We start from the raw sequence: 26,181 nt of genomic DNA, 5'->3' as shown, positions 1-26,181 counted from the left end.
GGGTTGGTGTCAGGCCCTACGAGCCAGCCGTAAAAAAGCATTGTAACGGAAAATCAGCAACAGAATAATACGAACCGAGACCAACGGCAACGACCACAGCGAACAAAAAGGACTTGCGATTGGAAACTCGGTACGTGGAACTGCCGATCTCTCAACTTCATTGGGACTATTGGGAGCACCCGCATACTCGCCGATCTACAGTATGCGGCAGGAAAAAATGCGAAAGTGTTTTTCAACTTCAAACCTCATTTTCCTCCATTTGACAATCTATGTTTCAACGTTCCATGCTCTCTAACAGGCTAATTTTCTAATAAGTTATTTTAAAAAAATCCCTTCTTGGGCACAAATCTTTACAAGACGGCACCTGAAGCTGAAGACCATCAAAATTTTCAAACCACTGAAAAGCACACAGGTCGGTAAATTTCATACCTGATAAAACAAAACTTTTAATTATCTCTACATTATTATCATATATATGTATTTATTTCATCTGGTATGTGAAACTACATGGCTCTGGACTAATATGGCCTGGTTTTTCATCGAATTGAAGCTATTTTTTTACTATTATAGTCATTTTGTCTAATGACCATTGGGCGCACAGTTTTTTGATACCAACTTTTTAGGCTTACATTATCACATGTTAAAAATCAAATATGTTAATTTTTATTTTGTAGTGCTAGAATATAGACGTTGACTGATACACTGTCATTAAAAAATAGTCATATATACCCTATATTCAGTGTGTAATAGCGCCTTGAACTTTTCGCATTTTTTCCTGCCGCACCCTGTACTGAAGGACCGCGGGTTCGGCATCGTAGCGCTGCAGGATGTGTGTTGGACAGGATCCATGGTGCGAACGTTTAGAGGTAATCATACTATCTACCAGAGCTGCGGCAACACACGCGAGCTGGGAACAGATTTCATCATGATGGGTGACATGCAGAGGCGCGTGATCGGTTGGTGGCCGATCGACGAAAGAATGTGCAGGTTGAGGATCAAGGACCGATTCTTCAACATCAGCATAATAAACGTGCACAGCCCTCACTCCGGAAGCACTGATGATGACAAAGACGCATTTTACGCGCAGCTTGAACGCGAGTACGACCGCTGCCCAAACCACGACGTCCAGATCATCATAGGAGATCTAAACGCTCAGGCAGGCCAGGCGGAGGAATTCAGACCGACGGTTGGAAAGTTCAGCGCCCACCAGCTGACACCAGTAAACTGCGCCCAAAACTGTTGGAGAATAGTTAAAGCCACCATCAACGTACATGGAGCGCATTTCACGGTACGAATCAATCGAGGAGTGTAGAAAGAGTCTGAAGGAGAAGAACGCAGCGAGGACGGTCATTCTGCAGTATGGGACCCAGCATGAAGTGCATACAATCGAATATGGATACATCAAACTCACCTCTTCTTGGAGAACAAATGGTCGGCGTTAAGTCAGAGAGGACCATGTGTCTTTTACCTAATTTCTAGAAAAAACGACTTTAAAGTTGGCAACTCTATAAGTTTTGAGTTTTTCAACAAATGTTCTTGAATTTTTGCCACAAATCTGAATAACTATTCATCAAAGCATCGCTCTGTATTGAACGTGAAAAAACGTAAAAAAAAGCTTGAAACCGAGAAATTGTTAAGTAATTGATTGTACTCCACTCTGACTGAACGATTTTTGGAAAATCTACAACCAACTACAGTTTACACTCAAGTTTGTGCATATTCGATGAAAAAAAAATGCACAAGTACGACAACAGTTAATAGGATTGATGTATAATGTGAGCAGGAAGTTTCAAATTTGATATTTCTGTTATTACACTGTTGATTACCATTTTCAATTTTTATGTTCAGTCAAAGTGGACCAAGTACAACAGTTCAGTATCACATAAAAGGTGGTCAATTAATGAGCTTTTTAAGAATTCTTAACTTGAACAGTTAATAACTAACAACTTTTGAACGTATTTTCATGTTCAGTACGTTTTTGAAATATTGTAGTTACACAGTTCATAATAATTTATTCAGAGGACTGGCGTTTTTCAACAATTCGTTCAGACAGAGTGAACCAAGTACACAATTCTCAAATAACCAGTAAAATTAATTTCTTCATGAAACGGTTATTGGTACATTTCAATATGATGCCCAACAGTTACTAAACAAACATATTTTGATTAGGAAAGGATTACGAAGAATAAGGTTATTTCAACTATTTTTCTTAGAGACACATGGTCCATTCTGTCTGCACGCGAATTGCCACAATTTGCTTCAACACGATGATCTGTAAAATACGATATTGACCATAATAAAATGGATTTTCACGTGCTTTTTTGATCAATAATCATCAGAAAATACGTTAGAGAGCCATACGATTTGGAAACGTATTATATTTTGATGATAAACTATTTGGATTATTGGATTTTAACCAATACATATTTTTTCAATTCTCTTGACATCAAGCATTTGGTCCACTTTGACTGCACACTATTATCGATTTTCGCAGTTAAATCAAAAGAAAATTGTGCTATAACTCTCGTTAATTGTAACATTAAAAAAATCGGGTTAATGTTCCAAGTAGCTAAAGTAATTCTTAATCAAATGCCTTAAAAATCTCATTTTCGTCAATTTTGTTACTTGGTCCCCTCGGACTTAACGCCGACCAAATGTCGTCTGGAAGCAGTGGCCTCACACTACTGGAAATACTGATTATGTTCTCAGGAAACATGGAAGTTCTACCAGAAGCTCAATGCATCTCGCATCGGCTTCGTGCCACAAGCCGAAATGTGCCAGGACGAGGACGAGAGCCTCTTGACTAATCAACGTATAGTGATCTAAAGGTGGAAGTAGCACTTTCACAAACACGGTATAAGAACGCAGGCACTGAGAATCAAGGCAGCAAAAGAAATGTTACCACGGGGGATGATGGGAACCCACCAAGTGTCTCGCTTAATGAAGTTAAGTGCCAGGATAATGAAGAACAGTAAGGCAGCTTGGTTAGGATGGTATTGCATCTGAGCTCATCAAAATGTGTCCATAAACGTTAGGTATTTCTCTGCAACGGCCGATCATCTGGATCTGGGTAATGCAACAGCTATTGGAGGAGTAGATAAAAAGAGTGATTTACCTTACAGCATGCATTCGATAACTACAACATGTTTTCCGTGCATTAAGATTTCGGGTGAACGCTTAATAGCCTTAATGACTCAACGATCTCTAGATTCTAGCTAAACTTCTTGGTAAAACAAACAAATGCCTAACGAACCCGTATCATTCTGAACCACTACTCTCTATCGGATCCATATCTCGCACTCATCGCATCGCACGGTCACGAGATTGCATACGCACGCAAAACCATCACTGCTAGGCGGCCATATCGCCGCCACGTCAGTAGCCGACGTTGCTAAATTCGGAACAACAATAAACAAAAACCGACAACAGATCGGCGAGAGCTCACATCCAGCCAACCAGCCGCACATGGACGTGACGACGTCAATCGATTTGGGGAGCCATGCCTACATACCCTGATGTATACAGTAGAAGTGGATATCAACTTGTCGAAAGCTCAAATAGTAGGGGAAAGTGGCTCACATGCATGTATTATGCACATATGACATTTCGAACAACTTCAATAACTCGGAACATGATGATTTATTTTGAATTTAGGGTCAAACAGAAATTCTAGAAGTTTGGCGCCCTAACAATAGCAGGAGGTCCTAATCAGCTGCTCACTACGACAGAGCTGTATTTACTTTGGAAAATACAAGTCGGTTAGTCACATTACCCCTGAGTGTCTTAGAATGGATCTAAGGACGTGACGTGGCTGCCCTCTTGGTTATTGGGTTTCCATTTGGTCACACTGTCGATTCCGATTCGGCGACCAGTCAGCCACAAACCGGCCGGGTATTCTCTCATCATGAATACAATAACGTGAAATGAGTCAGTCAGTGATTCGGATCAATTGACCCTTGGGACCCGCCTCGACGCCGCGTCGGTCTTTGACCGTTGTTCTCGTCGTTTGACGCAACTACAATGTTCCAGTTCCAGTCTCAGTGGGTTAGTTTCGAAGGAACTGTAATTTGGGATGGGGTGTGCGTGACGCAAAACAGTTGACTTGGGTGAGAATTTCAATTTAATTTAGAGATTGGGTTCGGCTCGATTTGACTATAAATTCGTTGCTGCGAATGAGTTGGTATTTTCGGTACGGCACCTAATTCGGATGATTGGATTGTATCATCCATATCAGCAAGACAATAACGGTCGTTTAGTTAAAAGCACCAAACAAATTATGAGTTGGCAAATTTTCTTAAACCCTAATGCCTGGTTTACATTGTTCAACTGAAACGAACATTTCACTTGCTAACTTCTCAAAGATGTTCAATCCAATGGAATGATGTGTTTAGACTGAGCAAATGACTTGAGTGTTCACTTGAATGCTCTTGAATGCATCTCAGTTGAAGCAAGTGTTTACATTGTTCAACTCGTGCGGAGCGTAAGTTCATCTCACTGACATATGACTTGAATTCAGCTCAAATGAATCGCGGGTTTAGACGGGGCAAGTGAGAAGATTTCGTTTGGCTTGAACGAAAAAGTTCAACATGTTCAACTTTCGTTCAAGTCAAGTGAGTTGCTCATGTGAGATGAATGGTGCTGTTTACACGTTCAATTCGCATTCAATTAGGCATTTTCCATTGACTTGAATCAAGTCACTTGCACTGTCTAAACCAGGCATAACCCTCTAATACCCATTTTTTAATTTGATCGAAATATCATTTTTCGTCATTTTAAATCGGTTTAAACATGTTTCGGAAGATGATTCTTTTTAAATTGCGGTTGTTTTTTAATCTAAGGGCCCATATAGCCGAGGCGGTAAACGCACGGGTATTCAGCATGACCATGCTGAGGGTGACGGGTTCGATTCCCGGTCGGTCCAGGATCTTTTCGTAAAGGAAATTTCCTTGACTTCCTTGGGCATAGAGTATCTTCGTGCCTGCCACACGATATACACATGCAAAATGGTCATTGGCAGAGGAAGCTCTCAGTTAATAACTGTGGAAGTGCTCATAGAACACTAAGCTGAGAAGCAGGCTTTGTCCCAGTGAGGACGTTACGCCAAGAAGAGAGAGAGAGAGAGAGTTGTTTTTTAATTTCGTTTTTTCTCCAAATATTTATTTTTTAACACCTCTATACTTTTATATTTTCCTGGAAGCCTATTTGGAATACCAATTTTTGAAACGAAAACATTTTGAAATTTTATGAATATGGTTATTTTTTTTTTCATACGGGCTTTGTGGTCTAGTGGCTACCGCTTCTGATTCGTTTGCAGAAGGTCATGGGTTTGATCCCTGGACCGTCCCTTTAATCCTACTTTGTATCTTTCTATCCACTTTCTCTCACTCTCTATCTCTTCTCTACATATATAACTAATGTATATTCATGAACATATGAAGCCATAGCTAGAACCAGAAACGAAATGCAAAAATTCGTTTCCCTTCCTTCCAACTTCCACAGCACAGCGTTATGCCTAAAAGTTATGCAACCAAAGCGAACTGTGTCGCTTGTCCTTCATAGTAAGCGCCGTTATTGATCAAAAATGTATGAGCTGCTTAAATTGTACTTTGAGAATAAATGGAGTGTCCCAGCCCTTATTCATTTGGATCTCAGTGCAATTGGTACCAGCTCAGATCATACACGGAGGAGCAACCATTGACATGTATAGTCTGATTTGATCGTTGACCGTTTATTTTTTTATTCTGCGGAATAGAAAGCCAAACTGACTCCGAAGCCACCCCGTAAACACTCCTATTTCACAAACACATTTCTCTTTCGGCTTAGATGCCAATCCACAACACACTCGCGTTTGTGCCCACTAACTACAGCTTAATGAAAGTTTTTTAAGCTGAAGTTTTCTTAAGGCTCAATTGAGAAAGGCAAATGTTCCAGAACTAAAAAAGCACTTTTTTCCAAAATAATCCACAAATCAAAGAAAATAAGATCGTCCGATTGTTTATTTAGTCAATTGTGACAATCGGACACGGTGGTTTTGTTCGCTTTTTCGCCAATTTGGAGAAAAGTGCTATTTCTGTTTAGGATAATATGCGATTCTCATTTGAGCCTTAAGAGTTGTTTGATAGACTGTTATATAGCTAAAATGTTTGTTGGATTGTCCCTTGATATCCTTGATGCTCCCCTACCCAACGGGAAAGCCTTTTTCCGGTAGTTGGTTATTGTAAAGTATGCTAAACGAACTCCGGATCATTTTGGTTATCTTACAATCGTACAACATCAAAAAGATACCCTGGCCAAGTTCTCAAGGGTTGACGGTATGAAAGTGAAGGAGTTTCATTTTGATTATTGTAATGTAGTGTTCTTTAGTAAAAAATATCACCTTTTTAACACTTTAATGCGCCTCCAACGGTTCATCACGAACCAGCTGCTGCAGATGGAGTATGGTTAATCATATGCATCAGACATGCTCGATAAACACGGAGGAACCGCCGGGGCTCAGTAGAGTCTATTCCCAAGCAATAGTTCCAAGTCGGTTGGATTTGAGAAGGTTTTGATGATCGTTACAAATCCTAATAAAAGCATTATAGGATTTGTGACGGGTTTTGGAATCTTTTACAGCCAGCTGACTTTAAAATATTGTTTGGGCTCTATTTCCGATGTTTCTCGGTTGATTTTGATTAGTAATTTATTAATGTCATAGTCGCTTTTTCGAATTTTTACAATGTTAGTTGGTCATATTTTCCTTAAATACAGCAATTAAAATCGACCGAAGAATTAATAGTGGGAAGGAGATTTGCAGCACTTAATTGTGCTGATAGATTCAAAGCTAACGTGCGAACACTTAAACGCATTGTTGACGTCAATGCGTTCGACGTGACATTTTGGACAAAAAATGAAAGCTTTTTATTAACTGAACTGAACTACGCTTGAGAAAATGACATAGTTTAAGGAAGGACCGATAGGACAATTGAAGAAATATTTTTCATAGTATTTGTAGGGGGATGAATACATAATAGTTGACATGCAATCATTATTATTTTAATTTTTTTTTTGCAATTAACTAACCAACTTGGCGTATTTTTGTTTATCTCTTAGAGATGGTATTATGACACCAACAGAAAAATATCAGAAGTTCAGTTACATGTTTCTGTGGGTTTTGGACCGATGACAATTTAAGGACACAAGAGAGGAATACAGAGAAGTAGAAAACGATTAGCGAAATCAAGAAAAAAATTTGACACAGGATCGACTATATTTTAACATACAGGGTTCTATTGATTCGATGAAGAAAAAAAAAACAAACATACGACAACTGACTTGACGAGAAGAAAAACATATTGAACCATAACACTACATAGGCAAATCCTGACTGACTGACCAATTGAAAACTACTCAACCTTCTACGGTAACTTTCTGAGTCAGTTTCCAACAGTGTCTTAATGGATATCATTTACCGCGTACGACTGACTGGCAAACTGCTTCTGATAGATTACGTACTCTTTTCTATCTTCGGGTCTAGTGTAGAGGTTTCAACTCTATTCAGAGTGCAGCTAGAAACCTAGCAAGGTTCCTCCAGGAATTTCCCGAGAAAGTTTACCTAGAATTCCTTTAGGAATCCTTCCATAATTTCTCCAGAAATTTCTCTAAGAATACCTCCAAGAATTTCTCAAGAGTATTCTTCAGAAACTTCTTCAGCTCCCAGAATTCCTCTAGGGAATCTTCCAGGAATTCATCCAAGGATTCCTTCAGGATTTTTTCCAGGGCTTGCTCCAGAAATTCCTCCAGGCAGCCCTCTAGTATTTACTCTTGGAATTTCTTTAGGGATTTCTCCAAGTATTCTTCCAGGAGGCAAGGTTGCGACCATTCATTTGCAAAGATTTACATTCATTTGCTATTATCTCAGTTCAGAAGCATGCTATCAAAAAACAATGTATGGATGAATTTAACCTTGTAATTTTATCTGAAAGTTTGCCGAATAACATTGGGGTCGCAAACGTATACCAAAGTCGTGAGCGAACTGTGAAGGCAACTCTCCACGCGGTGAATGTAAATTACATTCACGCCCCTCAAAACAATGATGGGACCAAGTCGCCTTGCATGAAAGCTACAGCCTTTATTGAAGATTGTTTTTACTAGTTATGATCTTAAGGCAGATTTGTTCGTCTTAAATGAAACTTATTCGTTTTATTCAAGAGTAACAGCCTTTGACACAGTTTTGCCACATTTAAATCTGTATGTTGCCTTCCAAAAATCTTTATAATCTGTATCACCATGTTTTGCCAAAAATCTGTATGAAATCTGTAAGATTTCGCGGAAAATCTGTTTGAAGTTTCAGAAAAATCTGTATAATCTGATAATTTCCAAAAATCTGTAATTATTGGTATACAGAATTCTGTATGAAAAGCTGCGAGAAAATCTGCATGGTTACAGAAAAATCTGTATATGTGGCATCCCTGCTTTGACAATTGTTTGTTTACGTTTTCGATTCTAGAAAGTTGTCTCTGTACATTACGGTGTTTCGCGTCAAAATGTGCCCATTCTATTATGTTTCCCTGTATTTTTGCAAATAATAATGGAGTGCTACTTACTAAAATTACACTATTTGGCAGAGTCACAGTAAGTGTGGGGTATGAACAAAGCTGAGTAGCATTCCCCATGCGTGTATTTCCCCTACCAAGCATCAGTGACAGCCAGCACCATGACGGGGTCGTCGTCAGTGTGATGCTGCCTCATTGACGAGTGGACTGTTGGCGGAGCAAGTCGCCATCACCGCGAGGTTCCGTATTATGCCAAGTGATTCTACTGCAGTTTGCTAAGATGGCTGGGAACGGATTGTTCCAGTGAGTTGCCCGGTATTCACAGTAAGTACCCATTTCATTTCGATTCACATAGCTGTGGCCTGTGTGAGGAGCTTGATGGCAGGACGACAGCAGCCAGCTACTCGCATTTTTGATTGGCCGTAACATCATTATTTCGTTGACATGATTATTTTTTAGCACAAGATTAGCTAAATTATCAGTGAGCAAACATGTTTATGTGTTTATATTTGCATGATAACGCGGTTTTTCAACCAATTTGTTACATTCGGATTAATCAAAAAGTTCGTTGTCTTATTATAATTTCACATAGTTCTTGTTCCAGATTAATGGCTCTAGCTCAAGAATAGAAGGCTTCAAGAAGTTTTTAAAGGAGGATTAGTTAGATGAAATGCACTTGAATAAACAAAGCATAAACTTTAAATAAAATATGTTGATGTTATGTGTTGAAAATAACTTCAAATACGTCTTAAAACTTATTATAAGATTAAATGCTCTTGTAAATTCAGTTGTTTTATGCGCGAATTTCAAAATTAACTTGAAGACAACTTAAAAACCGCAAACGAATGAAGATTGTTTTCTCTTGATAAAAACAACTACAAATGTTCCATGAATTGGTCATGCTGTGATAAAGCTTCCATAAAAATAATCAAATCTAAAAGGAATTGAAATTATTACTTGGGCGAAGAACCTGTTGGCGCAACCACACAGCTTGTTCAATGTAAACATTATTGCATTTGACGTTTCACAAGCTTTTGCAGCTAGATGAAATTAGGTAATGTTTCTTGTGGTACAATTATAAAACCTGTTTCTATACTATAACTTCATGAAATTACCTATGGAAAGTATTTTTGACCACCCGGTGATGTTGGGGTTGCGGTGGCTACTCTGGAATAGCCCTACTAACATTTATTGTGAATTAAAAAAAAATAAAGAAATCTCCCGAAGTTGGAATAGAGTGCAGTAAAGGCAGTCCCAAAACAAGTGATTGATTTCAGAAAACCGAGTTTGGTAGTTATATGGTGCTTGTTTTGCAGCCGTGTATTAGCTTATGGTTTATATTTGTCCAGCTTCCCTTTTATTCAGCGTTCACTGCTTCAATTTGCACGTTACACAGCAGAAAACAAATGACTGAAGCTTATAGCGCTGAAAATGTTAGTTGGGAGGTTCCTCTGGGGGGATGAATGTGGCCATTTACAGAAACTAGTTGCTTGTAGACTTTCGAAAAGCAGTGATTTCGATATTAATCAAATCCCAAGAAATAGAAGTAGCTGAAAAACAGTTTCCTAAGCTGCAATTTGCTTAACAGTCGTTTGTTCAACTCTTGTTCAGCAAAAAATACCTTTTGCTCATATAAAAAGCCCACACGGGGAAGAGGATGCGGGTTAGGATACTCAGAATATTCGGAAAAAGACCACGTGGTATATGGACAGCCCCTAGCAACTCAAGCTCTCTTATACAGTGGTAGACATTCGTTTAGCCAAGGCATCTTTATTCTATTTTTTTCGCAACTGTAGTAATTTTATGTTCTTTTATTTTAATTTGGGGCCGTGCACAAATTACGTCACGCTTTTAGGGGGGAGGGCGGTTTTGCAGAACACGACTCATACAAAAAGTGTGACAAAGGGGGGAGGGGAGGTTTAAAAAGGTCGATTGTTGCGTGACATAATTTGTGTACCACCCCCTTTTGGAGGATCTTCTAGGTAATTTGCATTAGTCAGTGGGATGAAACAATATATTATTTATTTTATGGCCGTAAAATATAAGAAAAATAGAAAATTTGGCTAGACATTCGTTTAGCCGAATTGTACATTTTTTAGAATTCCATAATAAAAACTATCAAATTACGAATAACAACATTTCATGCAATAATTTAAACATTTCCAACAATAATTCTGAGTAATATTTTAAAAACAATTAATCAAGCTTACATTAGAGTGTTTACAAAAAGCATTTACCTTAAAAAATATATTATCATCCTTTCTCCATATCGGGACATATTTTTTTGTAATATTTTTTTGAATTTCACTAATAAATAAGCTTTTAAGGTCAATTTTCTTGCTAATACGTCATAAACTAAATGCCTTGGGGTATATCCTCGAAATACACTCAAGAAATTACAAAAAATCGATTAAAAATCAATTTTTCATTCACCTTTGCTAAACGAATGTCTAGGCAAAAAATGACATTTGAAGGGTTTTTACCCTCGTTTTGGTTTCAGTGTATATGTAAGTGTGATGTATCACCATTTCATAAAACATTACTATACATATATACTATCACTGCCATAAAAAAAGTTTTATCACAAAATCTTTTGTATGAGTTTCCTGACACTTTTTTGAAAAATTTTGGGCCTCGGCTAAACGAATGTCTATCACTGTACCGTCGTGCGGGGCTTCTTTTTACACTTTTTCATGATTTTTCAACTTTATGACATTATAACTCCCAGAGTAGTGAATGGATTTCCACAATTTTTACACATAATAATTGTGAGTATGTATGCAGGATGTATGCAAAATTTGAACTAAATCCATCAATAAACAAAAAAGTTGTTCATACACCAATCGGACACATCTCATATAGAACCAGATGGGGGCTACTTTGGACATTTTTATCTAAAACAAAATTGCATTTCAAATTCCAGGTTTATTTAGAAAACTACTTTGTACCAATACTGTAGTATACTTCATGTCATGTCTGATATCATGATTTCAATAAATTTATGCGTTTGAAGATGGTTCCGTGCTACCTTTGGTATTATGAGCAGCGTGATATTGCTATATAAATAGCCTGAAAAAAAGGACCATCAATCCTTTATTTGGGTGAAATGGTCATTTATAATGTATAACGATACAAATATTCGATTGTATATGCTACGTTGATATATTTTGAATGAATTGATCAACCCTTTGAAATTTATGAACTGTAGAAACAATGCTTACAGACCAAATGTTCTGATACGTTATGTATATTTTATTGATTTATTCGATGTATTTTCGCGTCCTGTCAAGCAATAAACGGTCTGTTTGAAAAACAATTTCAACCAAATGGAGGAAAAACTATTGCTTCGTAATAGTCCCAAAGACATCAAACAGATTTGAACCATATTTCAAATTCAAAAAATCCATATTCGAAAGTGTCCAAAGTAGCCCCGCATTTCAAAAGTAACCCCGCACGACGGTATCCTGTTATAATAACTAATTGTTCGTAAACAAAGTATCAAACTGCAAGGAGGAGAAAAAACCAGTTTAAAACAGAACCACAGCAAATATCTCATAATAAATCATGAGGCAAGCCCCCACACATTCCCGAGATTATGCACGCGTCAGTAAACAATTTTATCTGAATCTGAATGAGCAACGAAAAAAGACGGATACCGATAGAAGCACATGGTTAACTATCGTTGCCGATTCGATTTGACGCTCGTCGTAGTCATATCCACCGAGCCTGAGAGTACCAGCTTCATTTGGCAGTGGCCCTCGAAAATCCTTGACCTACATGTTCTAGCCACATCCGCATCGGTTTCGCCCCAGGCATCCCAAAATAACCAACCAGCATCACAAAATGCGTAGAAGCGAGTAAACAGCGTTACATAAATAAACGGAAGAATGAAAATTATTTTTCTCAGCTCTTTTTCTTCTGGTGCATGGCAGCCTTGAAATCATCTCAAGAAATTAGCCTTCATAAGCGTTTGTTTAATGTTCCTGTGAAACCGCAGGACTTCCTGTTACCTGAGGTCACGTGAAGGTTATTGCCAGCCCGATCCTGCTATCCTGGTACGTACGCCGATAACAGAATTCTAACCCTAAGGATCTGGCCATGCAGGCACCGAAGCACCGGCAGAGTAGCAACGAGGAAAAGTTGTAATTCCACTCAGCTTTTCCATACCTACTCTGTGAGAATCAGCGAGAGAACAAACGGGTTCACTTTCACTACTCTCACATTCTCAGCTCACCGAGAGTCGCTGGAAAAGCGTGAGAAAAATTCTAACCTCAAAAACGGATATGGAAGATATTTGCTCAACCCACCTGCGATTCATTCATAACCGTGACGGGGAATGCAATGCCAAACCTCTCAACTGCCCCCTGCCTGATGGTTGTGGAAAGCGGTGAAATTATACATATACTACACATAGTAGTTGTCTATTCAAAAATTGATATGGTGTATTTATTATCTCAAGAGCAAGAATGACGATATCGCTGCCCGTGTAACATTTTATGAATGAATGCTTATGAGATGGCAGAAAATACTACCGGTTGTCCGTTTTTGTTTTCCTGTGGACCGTATTGCTCAGACCACATATCTTCTTCTTCTTCTTCTTCTTCTTCTTCTTCTTCTTCTTCTTTATGGCTCGACGTTCGCATTGGAACTAGGCCCGCCTCGCTTCAACTTAGTGTTCTTAATTGCACTTCCACAGTTATTAATTGAAGGGCTTTCTTTGCCTGCCATTGCATGAATTTGTACATTCTGTGGCAAGTACAATGATACACTATGCCCAGGGCCAACTCCGCCAAGGATGATTCTTTTATTCTGGAGATACACTTGTGTATGTTCAGAATTAACAAGAATCATTGTTGCCGGTTCCAAGCCCGGGTAAAGGAGGAGGATATATGTGGTGATGACCGTAGCCACACGAATGCCTAATACGATCTAACCCCGAATCTACGGTGTAATGCGACCCGTGCCTATGGATGCATGGCTGGGGGGGTGAAACAAATACTCAGTCGCGAACGGAGCCTGTGGGGTACCAGGGAGAACCCCACAGTATTCATCCCTTGCTGCGTTAATGCAGGGCTCTGGCGCAGTCGACCTTTACTTCCCGTGCGACTCGTGGGAACAACAATGAGCAACAACAACAAACAAAATAAAACAACAGGTGCCAACTGCCTCTCTCAGCTGGAAAAAATGGACACTGACCAGGGAGATTCGCTGGAGCAGCTCGAAGCACAGCTAGATAGTAAATCACTGGAAAATCTGTCCAGTTGTCCATCGATCAATTTGGACACTCCAAAGAACTCCGAGATGGAAGACAGCGACGAGGACGATCGAGTAAGCGTCACTATCAAGACATCAAGGGAATCAACCGTTGCAAATCCGGAACAATCTCAGCAAATGGACCGAGTCAAGCTGAGTGGTGCCGGCAAAAAGCGACTGAAAAAACTGCTAGATCAGGGCTATGACAAAGACGAGGCCTATCGCCTTGCCTACAGGCCAAGCGTGCAGTCAGAACCATCGAAAAGGCCTAGAGATGACCTATCGAGTGGTGAGAAGCCACAACCCAAAAAGACAAAAGGGACATCAACACCAACGGGAAGGCCGCACAAAGACCATTCTCTAAAATCCCTAGCCACATCATCGGTGAACATCCGGCTGCAACGGCAAAGAGATCCAAACTTCCAAGATGGAAGGGCAGAGGCAGATGCTGTCCACATGCAACCCGGTACCTCGAAAGTTGCGAACAAGAAGACAAACGAAGACGCTGAACGCTCCAAACCCGGGAAACTGAAAGTCCCAGGTAAACAGGCTAAAGTTGGAAGTTGCAGTCAATTCGGGAATACGAAGGTCCCAGATAGGAAAACAGAGGCAGCAGCAGGGCTATCCGACTACAGCTCTAACAACACAACAGCTAATATTGGTACAAGACACCATTATTAACAAAGTAGTGGAAAATCGGGGAACAGATGTAAAACCGATTTTCAGAGGATGCACCATAAAAACAGGCTTCCTTGTTATCAACTGCCACGACCAGGCTACAGCGGACTGGTTAAAAAGGATAACTCCGAGCCTACTTGTATGCGAGGGAGTTGAGTTGATAGCGGTCGACGAAAAGAACATTCCTAGATCGGAAATCTTGGTAGCCTACCTGCCGAAAAGCGCCACTAAAAGCAACGAGCAAATAATGGCATTCATCGAGTCACAGAATGACTTGGACACGGATTCCTGGAGGACTCAATGCAGAAATTGACAAGATGGGGATTTCAAATCAATTACTTGTATCACACTGCAAAACTACGTCGGGTCAAGAAAAGCAGGATCGACAAGCAGGACAGTAACACTGACTGTATAGAGGTTCAGGATATGGCAATGGAAACGGAAGTCGCCAGTATGATACAGGGCAAAGACCTAGGGAACACGCTGCCGGGCCCTCAAGTGGACCAGCAGCAACAAATTCCTGAGCCAAGTCCGGTAATTACTACTGGTGATGGATGTGAAAGTTCGTCTAAAACTGAATCCCAAGAAGGAACTGCTAAAACGAATCCGAAAAAGGATAACAACCGTGGTGAGAACAACAGTAGTTCACTGGGAATGCAAAAGAAGGTCCCAGAAATCTCCAAAGAGTCCACCACAAAAGGCACAAAAACTAAGCCGACGATCCGCCAGTAACAAAAAAGCGGATCGTCAACGCAATGACCAACATAAAATTGGTTCAGGCAAACCTACAGCATGCAAGAGGGGCATCAGGCGTACTTTTGCAAAGGTTTGCCAAAGAAGACCTCGACCTGGCGTTAGTACAGGAACCGTGGGTCAACAATCATAGGGTGATGGGCCTTACAACACCAAAATGTAAGTTACTCTATGATGATAGCCATCCTTCTCCAAGGACAGCTATCTTAGTAAATGGAAGGATTAATTTTACTCCCATTACAGAATTTATCAAACGAGACATCGTAGCCATCAGGATGGAGGTTCCAACAGCCAGGGGTAAGTCTATCGTTAATATAGCATCAGCTTACTTTCCTGGTGATGAAGAAGAAGCTCCGACGTCCTCAATCTGCGAATTTGTCACCAGCTGCAGACAACAAAACCAGCAATTTATTATCTGCTGCGATGCCAACGCTCACCACACTGTATGGGGAAGCAGTGACATCAACAAACGAGGTGAGTCCCTTTTAGAATATATTTCTGCTAATAACATTGATATATGTAACTGTACAAAAACCCACAGGGCAGTCAGACGTCTCTGGTCGGTGACAGTCTAGCTTGCAATGCAAATCGTTGATAGAAATGACATTAAAGGAAGAATAGGAAAGGAATAGGAAAAAACAAAGTTTCGATATTTTGGGAAGCGGTGATAATTTGTTTTCTCTATTATAAAACTAAAATTTTTACATGATCGCATTGCAAAACGTAAACTTCTTAAATTCAAAGTGAATTACGTAGATTAGAAGACCGTTAGCAAATTGGTAAATCGGATAGTGGGCACTGAAAACTTAAAATAGAGCTTAAATAACATGCAATTTATACTCTTATTCTAGCGACTAGATTTGTGAATTGAAAACTGGTTACTTGAGTAGAAGATAAAGGTTTAATATAAAATATTGTTCTTAACCTATTTGAAATCCTACGTAAGTAAACTTAAACTATCTATTTACACTAAACTAGATTAATATCCTAAAACTATACTATACAGATCAACGTAACTAGTGAACCTTGCTGATCCTTTCGTAGCACGAGGACAAAGAAAAAAACTATCAACTGTAAGTAGAGCTTATGAATTGATTGTGTATTACAGCAATATAAAATATTAAATTACAGTTTTAGCTGCTGCTAAGGCTGCTCAAAAACGGTGGTGTTATTTCTTGGATAAATCCGAACAGTAACAGAGGGGACAAACCAACATATGTTAACTCAAGGCGACATGAAGTACTTGATTTTACACTTTGTAGCCAAATTCTAACAGATAGAATTACCTCTTGGGAAGTATCTGACGAGGTATCTCTCTCAGATCATAAGCATATCACCTTCTCAATAGAGAGGGGAGAGACCGTGAGGGAATTCTATCGAGACCCCAGGAACACCAACTGGGATCTCTACAAGCAAATTCTTGCGACCAAGCAACCTCTGCTGGACGAAAAAATAAGAACAGCAGAACAACTAGAAAAAGCTTCTAGGATGGTCACTAACAAAATTATACAAGCATACTACGAAAGTTGTCCACAAAGGGAAAGGAGTTCAAACAGGAAAGTCCCTTGGTGGAACAACGCTCTACAAAAAATGAGGAGGAAAGTAAGAAAACTCTTCAACAGAGCAAAAGCAACTTCGGATTGGGGCCAATATAGAAAGGCTCTAACCGAATATAGCACTGAAATAAGGAAAAGCAAACGAAGACATTGGAGATTCATGTGTGAAAACATCCAATACACTTCAGAAGCGGCCAGGCTTCAAAAAGTCCTTTCTAAGGAACACTCAAATGGCCTAGGCAACGTTAAGAAGATGGCACATTCACCAGAAGTCCTTCAGAAACATTGGAAGTACTGATGGAAAAACATTTTCCAGGCTCATTTGCTGTTGATGAAAATTCATCGGGACAATTGAGGACAAATTCTGGACGCAATATGAACAGAAAAGATGCACTCATGGAATCCCGAAAAATGTTCACAGTGGCAATGGTGGACTGGGCAATAAATTCCTTCGACCCTTTCAAATCTGCTGGAGAAGACGGCATTTTTCCGGCGCTAATACAGCACGGTAGGGACATAATCATCCCTGCTTTAGTTGAGATGTTTATTAGTAGCATGACACTGTGCTACATTCCCAGTTGGTGGAATAAGGTAAGAGTGATATTCATACCAAAAAACGGCAAACGGGACAAAACACAGCCTAAAGCATACAGGCCAATAAGCCTAACCTCAATTATACTCAAAATAATGGAGAAGATTCTGGATGAGCATATCAAAGGCTCGTTTTTAAAAGCTCACAAGCTAAATAAATTACAGTTTGCCTATTGCAAAGGCAAGTCGACGGTAACAGCCCTTCACACGTTGACACAAAAAATAGAAAAAAAGCATCAAATACAAGGAAGTAGCGTACTGTGCATTTCTTGATATTGAAGGTGCGTTTGATAACGCTTCACATGCTTCAATCAGATCAGCTATGAATGAACGGGGCTTTCATGGCTCAATCGTTGATTGGATCACTGCAGCGCTGAGAAATCGATGTATTGTCTCCAGACTGGGCGAATCAACCATTAAAGTAAGTACGTCTAAGGGCTGTCCCCAAGGAGGTGTACTTTCACCATTGCTGTGGTCTTTAGTTGTTGATGACTTGCTTAATAGTTTAGTGGCAATGGGATTCGAAGTCATTGGTTAGAGTAAGGTGGGGCAAAAGTTCGACCCTAGTTGAAAATTCAATTTTTATCAAGAATTCGAAGCAGATGTAAATAAATGAATACCGTGTGGTGATTTTACCATCCATTAGCTAAAATTTTGCTGAACAAAGTTACGCCAAATGTCTTTTCAATTTTGAGTTATAACACTTTTTGTATGTGTGTGTCTAATTCGAACTCTTGCCCCACAACTGGGGCAAAAGTTCGAATCTAGTGTTTGTGGTATTTCGCTAACCGTAGAACACTATTTCAACACTTTGGTAATCGGAATACCTAAAACCAATTAATATTTGATGCTGGAACTGGAATAAACTTTAAAGTTCGATCTGGATTTTACCCAAATCAGGGTTAAATTTACTTCACCAAAAAATAGTAGTTTTCCGCCAAATGCAGATAAAACAACATTTATTTTCAACTTTGATCGAATTTTCTCACTGATTCCATCATTTTTAGAGATAATATGTACATTTTGCAGAATTTTAGGGTTTTAGATAAAGTTGCCGCATGACTCGAACTCTTGCCCCACAATTCGAACTTTTGCCCCACTATGTGTAAAATATGATTTCCAAATCTTTTTTGCAAAAAGTTATATGTACATGCTAAAGCATCTTCAAAATATTGGAAGGACTATCGCATATTACAATTTTTTGAACAAAAACCAACATTATGTCATAACTTTTCGAAATATTGACAAATTTTCATAATTTTTGGAGTAAAAGACTCTTTTTCAAAAAGGCTTCGAACAACCTTGACACCCGAAAGATATAATTTGAATTAAGCTCAAAAACTTCAAAAGAAACTCTTGCCCCACTCGAACTTTTGCCCCACTTTACTCTATGCAGATGATATCGTGATAGTGGTAAGAGGAAAGCATGATGAAACGCTATCAAACAGAATGCAAATAGCGTTAAACTACACTCTTGCCTGGTGTAAAGGAGAGGGACTAAACGTAAATCCCTCAAAAACTACTCTTGTATTTTTTACAAGAAAAAGAAATGTCAATATGAAGGCACCGTCCTTGGATGGGGTGCAGTTGACATTCTCCTCCAGGGTGAAATATTTAGGAGTCATACTAGATAAAAAAAAACTGAACTGGAGTGAACATCTAGTCTAGAGCATGTAGTAAATAAGGCAACAACTGCTCTTTGGGCCTGTCGGAGAGTGATCGGGGGAAAGTGGGGGCTAAAACCCAGGATAGTTCATTGGATCTACCTGGCAGTTGTTAGACCCAAAGTCTCTTATGCCTCTCTAGTCTGGTGGCCTAAAACCAAAACCAAAACAGCCCAACGGGTGCTGGCTAAACTTCAACGTTTAGCAACATTGTCAATAACAGGAGCTATTCGAAGTACTCCTGGTTCAACACTAGATGCCTTAATGCATCTGCTACCCTTGCACCAATTTGTGCAACTAGAGGCGAAGAAAAGTGCCTTGAAGTTAAAAAGATATAAGAACATCTTAGAAGGCGATCTAACAGGACATTTGGAAATCTTAACCAATGTTACTGTAAATCCACTAGTAATACAAAATGAAGACTGGATGGAACCAAAATTCATCTTAGATATACCATACAAAGTTTCGATTGATGATCGGAGCGTATGGGAATCAGGAGGACCAACGGTTCGACCAGGATCTATTGTATTCTATACGGATGGATCGAAAATGAGTGATAGAACTGGGGCTGGAGTATATGGACCCAGGACTAAACTCGCCATACCAATGGGTAAATGGCCAACGGTGTTCCAAGCTGAAATTCAAGCTATTTTGGAATGCGCTGCCATCTGTCTTAAAAGGAAATATAGACATGCGAATATCTATATCTTTTCAGACAGTCAGGCAGCTTTAAAGGCAGTCTGCACATTTGAATGTTATTCTAAGCTAGTATGGGAGTGCATTACACTACTGAAGGAACTGGCTGGAAGGAATACTGTAAAATTATTCTGGGTACCAGGTCATTGTGGAACTGCAGGCAACGAAATTGCGAACCAGCTAGCTAGGGAGGGATCTCTGGGTGCCTTGTATGGACCGGAACCCTTCTGTGGAGTATCATCAAGTGCTCTATCGATGGAGCTAAAAAATTGGGAGAAACAGAGCGTAGGAGCAAACTGGCATACTGCACCTGGAATATCCCAGTCGAAGAGATTCATCGTGCCAAGCGTGAAAAACACGAACACACTACTGAAACTTAGTTAACGCGAATTAAGTGTGTACACAGGATTGTTAACCGGGCACTGCCCATCTCGACACTTTCTATTGAAGCTCAAGAAGATTCAATCAGAAGAATGTCGGTTCTGTGGTTTCAACTCTGAAACCTCGGAACATCTACTTTGTGAGTGTAGTTTTCTCTTTAAGAAGAGAGAACGTTATTTTGGTGGATGCATCATGCATCCCCGAGATATCTGGTGGAATATAAATCCCAAGAAGGTAGTGGCTTTCATTTTGGAAGCTATTCCAGACTGGGGTGATGCAGGCCTAAAAAAAAAAACAATCGCTAGTTCTTAATACTAGTGAGTGTACTAATGTACTGCATAAAGCAGTGGTCACCAAAGTGCGGCCCGCAAGCCGCACGTGGTGCCGAGTTCTCTATGTTGCCGTACAATTACTTGCAATGTTTCTTAAGAAGGCTGTTCTACTCCCAAAATAATCTAGAACAACGTGTATAACGTTTCACAAATGGATCCAGGAGGTGCAATACAAGCAGTCGAAAAAATAGGCCTGAGGATCACTGGCATAAAGCAACTGGGTCTTACCACAATAGATCAATTAATGGTCGCAGTGGTTGTGTACCCCTACAGGGAAAAAAAAATGCCCAGGGAGTCGAGAAAATTTTCCCGACCGGAATGAGAATCGAACCCGCCGTCTCCGGATTGGCGATCCATAGCCTTAACCACTAGGCTAACTGGAGACCACATATACGCGCAACAAAACAGCGCGATAAAAGACATTCATGCAGGTGTTCTGGAATATTTTCCTGGTAGCTATTTGCTGCGGAATCAATGGGGCACGTTCGGTTTGTAGTAATGAGCTGAATTTTAGTATGGTGAGAAGGTCAATTCTCCGTTTCTGCAATAAAATGGTACAAAAAGCGTGGGTATTATGATTCCTTGCCTAAGGCGCTGTCCATAAACTACGTAGACTTATTTTGGGCCATCTCAGACCCCTCCCTCTCCCTCCGTAGACTTTTGTTCATACAAAATTTTCGAAATTTGTATGGAGCGTAGACTTTGGCCAGACCTCCCCCCCCGTCCCCCCTAAAAGTCTACGTAGTTTATGGACGGGCCCTAATTTGATGTTGTTTGAGCAAAACTTCGGGCAACAGTGTTGTTGTTTTCTCCATTTCTTGCAACATAAACAACATAGTCATCCAAAGTTTTGCTCAAACAGCATCAAATTAGGCAATGAATCATAATACCCACGCTTTTTGCACCATATCATTGCAGAAACGGAGAATTGACCTTCTCACCATACTAAAATTCAGCTCATTACTACAAATCTAGTACTACACCGAACGTGCCCCATTGATGACGTATAACCCGACATAAACCTATCATTGACCTATTTTTATTTTGGCCGCCAAACCCAACATTGACCCTACAGTTATCCGATGTGGGTCCAACAGTGGTCCAACATTTGATAAAATTTGACCCGACCTTGACCCGACATCCGATAATTTTTCAGTCTGGCGGAATTTTTCCAGGTTTTTCGTGTTTTGTGGTCAGTTTGTCATTTCAGTGACAATTCATTCAAATGACAAGGAATCGATTCTCATTTGAAGAGAGCTTTAGTGGATTGAAACCGTTTTAAACATGACTAAGGCCGTTTCAAATATTTATTTCACTTTTTGTCCCACCACTCTTTGGCTGGTCGAGGGGGGGGGATAAAAATAATAAAGCATTTATTCTGAAAAATATTAAAAACTCATCGGATTTGTTAAAGAATTTTCAGCAAGACCCGATATTTTGATAAATATTTTTTTACCTGCCCCCTCAAAATGCGAAATCCAGCCAAAAATTTTTGAAGGGGGGGGAGACAAAAAGTCAAAAATAAATTTGTATCAGCCTAAATGCAATTTCTCCATGGTTTTTCCCTAGAATTGTTCTAGAGATTCCCCCAGTAACTCATTCAGGGACTCATCCAAGGATTGCTCCAGTATTTTTTCGGAAATTCCTCCTGTGGTATTTCAGAGGATATTCCAACATCAATGAAAATTCCAAGGAGAATCTTAAATGAAATTTCAAGGGAATTTATAAATATATTTGAAGGGGATTTCTAAGGGGTTTCAACCAGGTACACCTTCAGAAATCCATCTAGGAATTGGCTTCTTTAGCGGTATTGAGACAATTCCATATTCTGAATCTGCATACCAAACTGAGCCGATATCCAAATTTTCATGAATTTTGGTGCACGGGAACCTATTTAAAAATCATTTTCTTCTACCGATTCCTTCAAGAAAACCCCGCGCAGCTCCTGCAAAAGATTCCCTTTAGAAATGTTTTCTTTGAAAATCCCTACAAGAAGTAGGAATACCACACAGTTGAAAATGTTACATCATATGACCAGGAATTTTTTCAGGAATTCTTGCTAGCATCAATCCAGCATTTTCTGCAAGGATTCATGCGTAGATTTTATTCTACCGGGAATAAGTTTTTAGATTTTATTCTACCGGGAATAGTATTTTTTAGTGAGTTTTTTAGTATCTCAAAATACATCTTTTGGATGAAGACAGTGATGACATATTCTCATTTTTAGTTTGTCTTTTTTATGTTAAAGAGTCATTTTTACATTATGCGATACCTTGAAAAGTCTCAAAAAGTTTCGAAAAAGTACAAATCCATTAACACTGCTTATACCCACAGGGTTTTTATAACGTAAAGTACCGACAGGCAAAAAAACGTGGAACTATTTTTTTGCACATCCATATCTCAGGAGTTAGTGTGCCAAATTTCAATCTTTTTGCGTTATCGGAATCCTGCACTATCCTAGAAAGGTGTAGCGAAAGCTGATTGGAATTTCATGCAGCTTCCAGTGAGAACGAGGCGAATACATTAGTTCGACATTTTTAACTTCTTCCGGTTCCGTTTTGTTCCCAGAGTCTTTGTAGCGAGTTCTCTCGGAACCTCGACAAGATTGCAACATTCTGTCTTCGGCAACGTTGTTTAGAACAACAAACACTTCCTGGTTATAGATTCCATAGTTCCGAATTTCCCCACCACGTGGCGCTAGTGTACTAGTAACTTCCGGTACTACTTTGGTGGAATATAGCACGAGATTGAAGCCAGACAGGGAGGTACGATCCTCGGCAAAGTTTTTCAGGACTACGAGCACTCTTCTAGGTCATGAAGAACATAGTTCATAATTACACCACCACTTGGCGCTAGTGTACATAGTTACTTCCGGTACGACTTTGGTGAGATATATCATAAGATTGAAGCCAGATAGGAAAGTACGATCTTCGGCAAAATTGTTCAGGAGTACGAGCACTCTTCTAGGTCATGAAGAACAAAGTTCATAATTACACCACCACTTGGCGCTAGTGTACATAGTTACTTCCGGTACGACTTTGGTAAGATATATCATAAGATTTAAGCCAGATAGGAAGGTATGATCTTCGGCAAAGTTTTTCAAGACTACGAGTACTTCTATGTCATGAAGAGCATAGTTCTGAATTTCACCACCACGTGGCGCTAGTGTACTAGTAACTTCCGGTACGACTTTGGTTGAATATAGCACAAGATTGAAGCCAAACAAGGAGGTACGATCTTCGGCAAAGTTTTTCAGGACTACGAGTACTTCCAGGCCATGAAGAACATCGTTCAGAATTTCACCACCACGTGGCGCTAGTGCATTTAGTTACTTCCGGTATGACTTTAGTGAGATATTTCATAAGATTGAAGCCAGATATGAAAGTACAATCTTCGGCAAACTTGTTCTGGACTACGAGTTCTTCCAGGTCATGAAAAACATAGTTCAGAATTACACCACCACCTGGCGCTAGTGTACATAGTTATTTCCGGTACGACTTTGGTGAGATATATCATCAGATTGAAGCCAGATAGCAAGGTACGATCTTCGGCAAAGTTGTTCAGGACTACGAGCACTTCTAGGTCATGAAGAGCATAGTTGCGAATTACACCACCGCGTGGCGCTAGTGTGCATTGCTACTTCCACACACATGGGCCAGGGTAGCCTAAAGGAGTTAAACGAACTGATGGCCGGACTTGAGTAGCCGGACTTGGAGTAGCCAGACTGTTAGCTTGAGATAGCAGCGTTTTGTTGACTACAGAAGCAATTCAGCGATTTTAACGCACCCTGTTACAACATATTATTAGATAGATCATTCCCTTCCGAAATGTTTCTGCAGTCATAGAAAATCCTTGTGCTGATGGCAGGTACACTTTCATCATCATCATCATCATTATAATTTTCCCTTAAAAATACCAAGAAAAGTCGTCAGGCATTTCTTTAGTTTTGAGTGCAGTATTCCAAGAGCATTTCTTAACATTCTAAATATAAAGAAAACTCATCCATACGCATACAAGAGCAAATATTACATCATGATTTTTCGAACTTATCAAGTTTTGGAGTTTCGCTCAATAGTCTTACGTGCCTAGAATACCATGCGCCTCCATTGATTAATAGCAACTGGACTGCACGCACTAAGAAAAAAAATACTCAGAAATAATTAAGATTCACACAAATCTGAGCAAAAATGGGACAAGAATATTATACGGCTTAAACTGAAAAGATTTTCTCACTTTGATGGAAATGCAATTTGCTCATTTCAGTGTTGTTCCACTTTAGCTCGAATATGAGTAAATTTTGTTATCGTGTAATGTTAATATTACAGTGTATCAAACAATTGTCCGTACAGCAATTTGTTGGTCAAAATAGTTTTTCATTTAAATGATTATAACTTTTTTATACGTCAATCAAAAACGCTGAAATTTTGACCAATTATATCCCATATATTAAAGCTCCATTGGTAAAATTTTGAGCGAGATTGAATAAGTTTTCTCAAAGTTCTAGAACTTTTAGTAAAACTTATAAAATTTTTGAATACATTTTTAAAACATTATATCTTAATAGGTACTTGATGAAACTTTTTCAATATTTTTCGTATTACAGCTTATACCTATGGCTTTCATATGCAGCTTCGTTTAAGGTTTTAAAAAATATGAAAAATATGCATATGTTCAGAGTGTCATTTGGAAATTTATCATATTTTGATCAATAAAAGTGCCAAGTGTTTTCAACTTTTTTAAACTATTTTAATGATATATTTTTATACAGGACCTACTAAACTACATATGAAGAGTAGGTCCTATGAATTTTTCGTTCAGTTAATGCACTTTTATTGGTGGAAAACGTTTGGCAGATTATATGTGCAAAATATGATAAATTTTAAAACATCGTCAACTACATACGCACATTTTTCATATTTTTTGTAGTGAATATAAAACCCCAAACATGGCTGCATATGAAAGCCTTAGGTATAGGATGTAACACAAAAAAAATTGAAATAAATTCATCGAGTACATATTCAGATATAATGTTTAAAAAATGTGTTCAAAAATCTTATAAGTTTTACTAAAAGTTCTATAACTTTCAGAAAACTTATTCGATCTAGCTCAAAATTTTACTAATGGAGCTTTAATATGTGATTCATGATTGGTCAAAATTTCAGCATTTCTGATTGACGCATAAAAAAATTATTAACATTTAAATGAAAACTTATTTTGACAAAAAATTTGCTGTACGGACAATTGTTTGATACACTGTAGTATATTTACTTTATAACTGCATATAAGTTGAAAATTCGCTATTTTCAACATCCTTTCATCTATTGGAAGATGCTTCAGTTCTGGGCATTTTCTAAGTTGATTAAGGGATTTATAAATGCTTGCAAGGACTTGGCCAGGTGTGTGGAGCTGAGTGAATCTATGACATTGAAGATAGTAGCGACATCAGCAATGTCAATGGAAATATTCAACTTTGCAACTCCATCCAAGATTTGTGCAAGTATTCATGCTATGCTGCTATGCTATGCTACGGACAATTGTTTGATACACTGTATATGTACTTAATTTAATTTCTGATCGCAAAATCTGATATAAAGACGGGACTCGAAAAAAATGAGACTCAAAGAATAATGTATAACTTTTGATTGCGTGCACAAAAATAGCTGATTTTTTGACCAGGAATAGTACATTATGTGTAGCTAATACCATAAAAATTTCATCAAAATCGGTTAAGTGTTGGCGGAGA

General features: G+C 39.0%; 2 protein-coding genes across 5 annotated transcripts in view; one reads left to right on the top strand and one right to left on the bottom strand.

Annotated features, from left to right (window-relative positions):
* The window catches only part of LOC109402030 (b(0,+)-type amino acid transporter 1), a 230,332-nt gene that overhangs the window by 193,942 nt on the left and 10,209 nt on the right, over nucleotides 1-26,181 (bottom strand). The window lies entirely within an intron of this gene.
* Nucleotides 11,997-17,447, top strand: LOC134289607 (uncharacterized). 3 transcript variants are annotated; one of them, XM_062855709.1, is made up of 3 exons: nucleotides 11,997-15,997; nucleotides 16,070-16,159; nucleotides 16,225-17,447. In XM_062855709.1, exon 1 carries the CDS (start codon nucleotides 13,509-13,511, stop codon nucleotides 14,466-14,468), a length of 960 nt encoding a protein of 319 aa, XP_062711693.1. In that variant the 5' UTR covers nucleotides 11,997-13,508; the 3' UTR covers nucleotides 14,469-15,997; nucleotides 16,070-16,159; nucleotides 16,225-17,447. The 3 variants fall into 3 exon arrangements, with proteins under 3 accessions (XP_062711693.1, XP_062711692.1, XP_062711691.1); XM_062855708.1 differs by having other exon boundaries at nucleotides 16,070-17,447; XM_062855707.1 differs by having other exon boundaries at nucleotides 11,997-16,159.

Source organism: Aedes albopictus, chromosome 3 (assembly GCF_035046485.1).
Source record: "Aedes albopictus strain Foshan chromosome 3, AalbF5, whole genome shotgun sequence".
NCBI classification, from domain to species: domain Eukaryota; kingdom Metazoa; phylum Arthropoda; class Insecta; order Diptera; family Culicidae; genus Aedes; species Aedes albopictus.
This window is presented reverse-complemented; position numbering and strand designations above follow the sequence as displayed.

Coding starts and splice junctions, on each gene's coding strand:
- LOC134289607 (XM_062855709.1), top strand. CDS start 13,509: ATGGCTGGGGGGGTGAAACAAATACTCAGTCGCGAACGGAGCCTGTGG.